We start from the raw sequence: 7,304 nt of genomic DNA, 5'->3' as shown, positions 1-7,304 counted from the left end.
AAACAGAATTTGTTGACAAATGAGAATGACTAGATCAATGTCTCACGTCAACTCGGTATCGGTGATAAAGGGACAATAGACACTTAATCATTAAATCATTTTTAAATAATAATGATAGTTCGTTTAACTGAAACAAATACTTGTATATTTTCGGGGGCATTGACGTGTTGCTAGACGCCAATATATGTCTGTATAGTTTTCTAGATGTTATATCATGCACAAGTGGGAGTTTGTTGACTTTAGTGTGCACGCCATAACACAAATCTATACTGCCGTTTATATACAGGCCTAGGGTCACACACTTTAGTACTTAGACACCATTATTATATATTGTTGATATATAATTATAACCTACGGTTCTAAAAGTATATTTAGTTAAATGCAAAATATTTAATTGACCATTTATGATGTGCTTATTTTACCTTAGTGAAACTATATAATTAATTTTTGGGCATTCTTTTCTCGGGTTACACCAAGACGTCGCAAAAACAAAATAAGGAGTATTATTTTAAATGTCAACAACCCTTTTGCAATTGACAGCCACAAGAAAAGTCGGTGTCATTGTTTTAAAGCATATATAAATATATTATTATGTGTAACAAAAGGAATTGAAGAATAGGACAGCCGCAAGTTTTGGTTTTCAGTCGAATAAAAAAAGGGTTTTGTAGTTTTTTTTATTCTCTTTGTGGTTTTGGTCACTAACAAAAGGATGGCTATTTCAAGTACGGTATGCGTATAATTAAATAGAGTTCAATTGTTTTTGAGCATGATGGCACAAACAAAATACAAAAAGGAGTTCTTCTTTTTAGTCTGTTTCTTTTCGACGTGAAGAAAAGCAACCATATTGGTTTGCTTGTTTTTCAATATATTAATTATAAACAATATTTGATATTGTTTTTGGGTTATATACGGACTAGCATCTGATTGGTGTTGTTCGAGTGTGGATCAACCATAGAGATATTCATACACTTTGAATATATGTTTCAACCTAGACGTGGACAGCCGTTTATGCATCGCTCGCTAAAGGTACATCTAAACTCCTCTTTGTGATTTATTATATTGACAATTATTAATGGTGTAATTGAATCTTGTTGGGAACGGTTAATCGTGTAAATGTTTAATTGAATGTTATTATAAAATAAAAGATGTTTATTTTCATGTTCCGCTGCGTTTATAAATTTAATGGTACACACGATTTTCCATCAATTTGAACAATGGATCTGTAAAACAGAGAGAATATGGTATAGAAAAATTTATAACTTTCTTTTGTAAACAATGGCATCACTAGCTACAATCAAGGACACATATGGTTCCACATATATGTCACAAAACAGTGAGCTTTATACGAATCTGACAAGTAAAGATGATCTAATATCTTAATGTGAAGTCTCGAGTTTCAAAGAGATAACCGCTTCTAGAATGCGTTCAGAATGCCTACAGGAAGTTTTGCACCAATCTTCTCTCTGAGCATTCATCACAAGTCTTTATTGCAAGCTGATTGAGTTCACAAAACAAAACGTTAGTTTTATGATACTGATTGTTATAAACAGATTTATCAGTTTTCTTCTGCTCCTAAATTTTGGCCATATTAACTGATACGATTAACGACTTTTCATTGAAATGATACGTATCTGCTCCTATATTATGTGCATTTTATAATATCTTGTCCACCGATCTTACTTTTTAGTCACATTAATAATAGTTTTAGACATATATATACATGTAACAAACAAGAGCTAACATTACATAATCATTACAAGGGAAATATTGTAAGACTGTTTTTTTTTTTTTTTTTGGGTCCGGGAGGTAGAGCATGTGATACTATATAGTCAATAACAGCGAAAGTTTCTTGGCATAAGTTACTGGTTTCTACATAAAAGGGCCATCCCTAAATTCCTAAGTATAATAAATATGATCATATACACAAAAAATCCTGCCCAAATGTTATCGCATTTTAGAGACAACAACAGGATGAAATTATGTATGACAAGAATTTAGGTATTCCGGAAATACAAGAATGAAGTTTCAATTAAAAGGATTGCAGTCCAAAAAACATCAAAACATTACATAGTTTCAACTGTAAATACTTAAAGTGAGACTTTAGTTGACCTAACAAAATCCAAGTTATCCTTCTTTTCCTTCATGATCTTCAGCTAGTATCATCAACGCCTACAAATGAAGCCAGTACAACTTATCAAAACAATATTGTAGGCGGAGAGTCGGGAATGAAATAAAATTACTTATTTTTAATGATGATAAAGGTATAGAATGTTTGTTAACATGATGAAGGACCACTAACTAGCCATCTTTAAAAATTGTGGTGGTTGGAAAGAGAATAGGGATCTGCATCTACATCCATATCGGTTCTTCGAATAATAAATTAATAATGAGAAATTTAGAATCTGAAAAGAAGTCTAAATACTTGAGTCTGAAGTTTAAAATGTCGCCATTTGCCCATTTTCACTAAAGTATCATAAGCTTGAGAAAAGCAAAAGGTGGAAAACTAAAACGTTACAGATATAAGTGCAGGAAAATAAAGAGAAGCAAGGAAAAGGACACCGCTGACGGTCTACAGTGTTTTTCTAGGTTGTTGGCACATGAAGAAAGACGAAAGCCTACGAAAGATGCAAGTGCAAATGGAAAGGTTTCCATACTCTTGCAGGTGAAGATGGTGATGTTAATCACCTCACGCATTACTCCCATGTAGCATGAAAGAAGGGAGATAAAAAAACAGTTTCTCACCTCTTTGCAAACAAGTGATGGGAAAGGCTACGAAACTGATTTCAAGATTTTGTAAAATCACGTTGGAGTAAAGAACGATGAGTTTGCACTTAGTTGCAAATGCTACAGAGATATAAGGTGAAAAAATATACCTTAAACCCTACTTGATACATCTTGATTAAATTAGACATACGGATTTGGTCTGCGTGCAACCTTTTTTGTGTAACTATACTTTATTTTAATAAAAATCCTATTTTGTGAAGATCATGAAAGGAGTAAAAAGGTTATCTTGTGTACTCTGACTTACAGGTTTTGTAATATGATATGAGATAAAGAGCGCAGACTGTTAAAAGTTACAGTAAGGATAACAAAAATGTCCATTTAGAAATACAAAAATTAGCAACTCTATTATCATTTACTTTAAGCAATAAGGTAAAGTATTGAAACACACAACATGGCATCATAATTGGATTCTCATATAGTAAAATACTACACTATTTTACATACTACAACACTATTTTAGTTCTGACATTACACAATTGCAAGAACAACTAAGCACTAATTAAATATAAAATACTCCGTATGATTTTTATTTAGATTACCTTGAGGAAGCCAAGCGTAACTACTTCGAGAAAGAGTGAGCAATGACGTCATCAAAGCCGAAGCATTAACTGTATGAAACGGTTGCATCGTTTCTAAGCAAGCACTCATTTCTACTGGACACCTATGCGCCAATAAGTAAATTAATTGAATAATTAGAAAATTAATTTTAGGAAATTAAAGTAAAATTATCTGTGTGAAATTAATGAGTGTGTGATGAACCTGAAAATGATGCGATTAGAATTAGGTTTTATTGTTGAGAAGCGAAATGAAGAAGGAGAAGGAGATGTGCCGGTTTTGCATTTGGATTCGCAGGTGACTCTGGCGGTGGCGTTACGGACGGAAGTTGACCGGAAGAATGATCTGGCAGCGGCGGCGCCGGCCATCTTTGTATATATTACAGGAGTAAGTATTCGTCAAGAACTGGATCTGAGTCGACTGAACTGTGGGGATGAAATCACCTGCTTAAACCCTTTGTGAACATATTTCCTTTTCAAGCCCTTACACTACTCTAAATTTACTATATTGACTACTTGTAAAAGTTCCTAATAATTTAACACATGATAATAGATCGGATATAAATAGGATATGGATGGATGGATAGGATCCGTATCCATATTTATTTATTTTTTAAGCCATATTCATATTCATATTCATATTCATATTCATATCCGTCAGGTGAAACGGGTTAATGGATAATCATCCATATCTATTTAAATTTATTTTATTTTTAACAATTATAAGTGATGATTCACTGTATACGATCAAAAGTAATACTTTTTAATAGTTTATGCGACCAAAAGTCACATTTTACTAATATATATATAACAAATAGTCAACAAATAGCCTATTAAACGTTTAAAGATATCGATTACCTGTAATTTGCTTACTTTTTAGTTACATGGAATCCGTTTAAACCACCAAATTACGATAAATACATTTAATGATTTAAACAAAACAAAATATAAGAAAAAACTTATATTTTTAGAAAAAATTTAAAGATGATGAATATAACTAATGAAATATCATTACATAAATGATATTAATTCGAGTGATATATTTATATATTTATTTATTTCAGGTGAAAGCGGGGTCATCCATGAATGAAACTTTTCATCCATATCCATATCCATTTCGGTTTATTTATATCCGTATCCATATCCATTTAGATCGTCCATATCCACGAATAATCGAGTGAATCGGATAGATATCCACTGCATCGGGTACTCATTGCCATCCATAAGTGTTACTCCTTGTAAAATTTATAATTTACTATAGAATGGGTCATAACTAGCCGGGTAAACCAATCTACTACGGTTAGCTTTAAAACAATGACTACAATGTCTCTGATATGTCTTTTTAAATACATCTATCTATTTTCTTTACATTTCACATATAAAAAACTAAGTGTTAAAAGTAACATTATAGATAGGGATGTCAATGGTTACCTGATCTGGTAGATATTTATCTGATTTACTCATTTTGTGACGGATATGGATGAACCTAAATGGATATATGATATGAACATGGATGAAAAGTTTCATCCTTGGATATATCCATTAAAACCCGAAATACATATAAAAATACATAAATATAGGTATGTGCTTACATATATGTTATTATAAATGCATTTACCATTACATTAACATTTTGCTTTCAATCTTATAATAAAATAACTATTAATTATGTTAGATTACATAAAACGCATATATATAACAAAATAAACATAAAATTACATATTGAAATTTCCATTATCTATATTTAACATTCCGTAGTAAATTTAACAATTTGTGTTCTATTTGATAAAGATTATATATTTATGTAAATGGATTTAAATTATGCCATGCTACATGATCAAGCATAAAATAGTCCAAGGGGTTTGGTCTATGCTAGATCAACAAACAAAGGGAATATAAGGGTTCTTTGAGTTTAACTATCCGGTCCGGAGCACCATGAGTAACCCTAATATGAAATGATAATCTCAAAAAGGGTGGTTAAACGTGACCCACCATCATTCGAGTTAGCCGAAATTGATGGCTCAGGGATGGTGTTATGATTTATGTTTTATGAACGTTACCTGAAAACCGTGGGTTGTATGCTCTAGTCGCGCAGGTGAAATTTGATGTTGAGTTATATGTTTTTCTCCTATGGAGATTGTGTCGTTATTTGGATTGCACTACTGTTATTTATAGATGGGAGTAATTGTCCTTTAATTGCTACGTCGGGAGACAAAGAGGACATATCAGTACAATGTCGTCCTATCATGTCGGATAAAGCTGTGTATGCACGTGGTCCCCTCTGTATCGTGTTATTCTACCACCTTACGTTATTCGTACGTTTATGGAGATTCTGTCCTTTATTAATGTACTGTTCTTTGTCTTATTCAGCCCATGTTTTTATTTCACACGATTCTCTGGTTGCGCATTATCAATGCGCGTGATGCCTGCTATATCGTTTTATACGTTCTGCGTCATTGATTTACTTTACTATTTTAGCACTTTCAAATGCGCATTTATTACAAGTGACGCGTGCATGGCGCTAGCGTGTTTTATGCGCGTCATTAAGTCCCCCAAGTTCTATGTTATGCGCAATTCTTTGCGCATAGCGTAGAACTCGGTCATTGCTACTTAATTGTGACGTGACAGTTCTATGCTTTTTACTGACACAATCATTATTGTGTTTCATAACTGTCACTTCCGTGGTCAACTCATTAAATTCTTTGCTTATCTGTCAAGCTTCATCTGACAATTGTGCAGTTCAGGTTTAATCCGGTTTCTCTTTCTTCCTTTTCCTACTCCTATAAATACCCCCAACTTCTCCTTTTCGTCATTTCTCTTATTTTTCTTCATCACACACACTGTTTATATAATGGCTACCGATAGCGCAAATGCTGATTTTTCGAACGTATGGTTCATTATGTCTGACTTCGGTCCGAAGTTTATAGAAGACCTCGTCTCGTGGTATCCTCCCATCAAGAAATTGAATCTCACCGTTCCTGGTTGGCGTGATCGTGCTAATCGCCTTCCCCCAGGTAAGGAACTCACTGCTTCTCGCGCGATAGCTATATATAGGATCAGGGTTTCCCCAGCGACCGGCGCGGTCAATGTGGGGAGATTTTTTAGCAGCACTTTCATTTCCTGAAATGCCATTTCAGCCTCTTCTGTTCATTTGAAATCGGATTTTGTCGCGCAATTCTTCAATGTGCTGAAGAAAGGGAGAGATCGCTCAGCTGCTTTTGACAAAAATCTAGTTAGCTCGAAAAGTTTTCCGTTGAGACTTTGAACATGTTTTTTGGTCTTTGTAGATGGCATGTGTTCAATGGCTTCAATCTTGTTGGGTTAGCATTAATCCCCTTAGTAGTGATGACGTGTCCCAAGAATGATCCTTCTTCTTCTCCTCTGAAGTTGCACTTTGATGGTTTAAGTTTCATGTTAACGCTGCGCAATGTGTCAAAAGTTTCGAGGATATCTGCTAACAACTGCTCCTAACTGTTGCTTTTTATGACCAGATCGTCAACATACGCTTTCAGATTGCGGCCAATTTGTTTAGCGAAAGTGACATCAATCATGCGCTGATATGTCTGTATGGAACACTGCCTTTTCTTCGTCTTCCCGCGCCATTTGGATCTGGTGGTAGCCCTTGTACTCATCTAAGAAGCATTTATACTTGAACCGTGCAAGGGACTCGACTTTTCAAACAATTTCGGGCAGTGGGTTGTTATCCTTTGGGCATGCTTTGTTAATGTTTTTGAAATTGACACATAAGCACTACGATCCGTTGGCCTTAGGAACCAAGACCGAGCTGGCCACCTAAGTTTGGTAATTTACCTTGCGCAGAATATTTGCTTTAATTAGCTTATCCACTTCCCCGCGTAGCCATTCACTTCTTTTGAGCGCCATGGGTCGCTTCTTCTGCCGAACAGGCGTCATATTGACGATTGCGTTAAGGTGATGTTGCACAATTTCTCGCGAAACACATGTCAT

General features: G+C 34.4%; 1 protein-coding gene across 2 annotated transcripts; it reads right to left on the bottom strand.

Moving 5' to 3' along the window:
• Positions 1-1,223: 1,223 nt before the first annotated feature.
• LOC139873395 (protein NUCLEAR FUSION DEFECTIVE 6, mitochondrial-like) lies at positions 1,224-3,812 on the bottom strand. Of its 2 annotated transcripts, XM_071861328.1 has the most exons (4): positions 3,544-3,809; positions 3,324-3,445; positions 2,110-2,169; positions 1,224-1,494 (listed from the first exon to the last, which is right to left on the bottom strand). In XM_071861328.1, the coding sequence occupies exons 1-3, from the start codon at positions 3,705-3,707 to the stop codon at positions 2,150-2,152; spliced, it is 306 nt and encodes a 101-aa protein (XP_071717429.1). In that variant the 5' UTR covers positions 3,708-3,809; the 3' UTR covers positions 1,224-1,494; positions 2,110-2,149. The 2 variants fall into 2 exon arrangements, with proteins under 2 accessions (XP_071717429.1, XP_071717430.1); XM_071861329.1 differs by lacking the exon at positions 2,110-2,169 and having other exon boundaries at positions 3,544-3,812.
• Between the last annotated feature and the right edge of the window lie 3,492 nt (positions 3,813-7,304).

Source organism: Rutidosis leptorrhynchoides, chromosome 10 (assembly GCF_046630445.1).
Source record: "Rutidosis leptorrhynchoides isolate AG116_Rl617_1_P2 chromosome 10, CSIRO_AGI_Rlap_v1, whole genome shotgun sequence".
NCBI lineage: Eukaryota > Viridiplantae > Streptophyta > Magnoliopsida > Asterales > Asteraceae > Rutidosis > Rutidosis leptorrhynchoides.
The sequence above is the reverse complement of the archived record's forward strand: the minus strand, read 5'-3'. Positions and strand labels throughout refer to the sequence as shown.

Bases quoted from the DNA above. Each gene is read 5' to 3' on its own strand.
- LOC139873395 (XM_071861329.1), bottom strand. From the start codon at position 3,707: ATGGCCGGCGCCGCCGCTGCCAGATCATTCTTCCGGTCAACTTCCGTC. The intron at 3,446-3,543 runs GTTCATCACACA...ATTGGCGCATAG, and splicing joins TCTAATCGCATCATTTTCAG to GTGTCCAGTAGAAATGAGTG. The intron at 1,495-3,323 runs GTAATCTAAATA...GAACTCAATCAG, and splicing joins TTACGCTTGGCTTCCTCAAG to CTTGCAATAAAGACTTGTGA.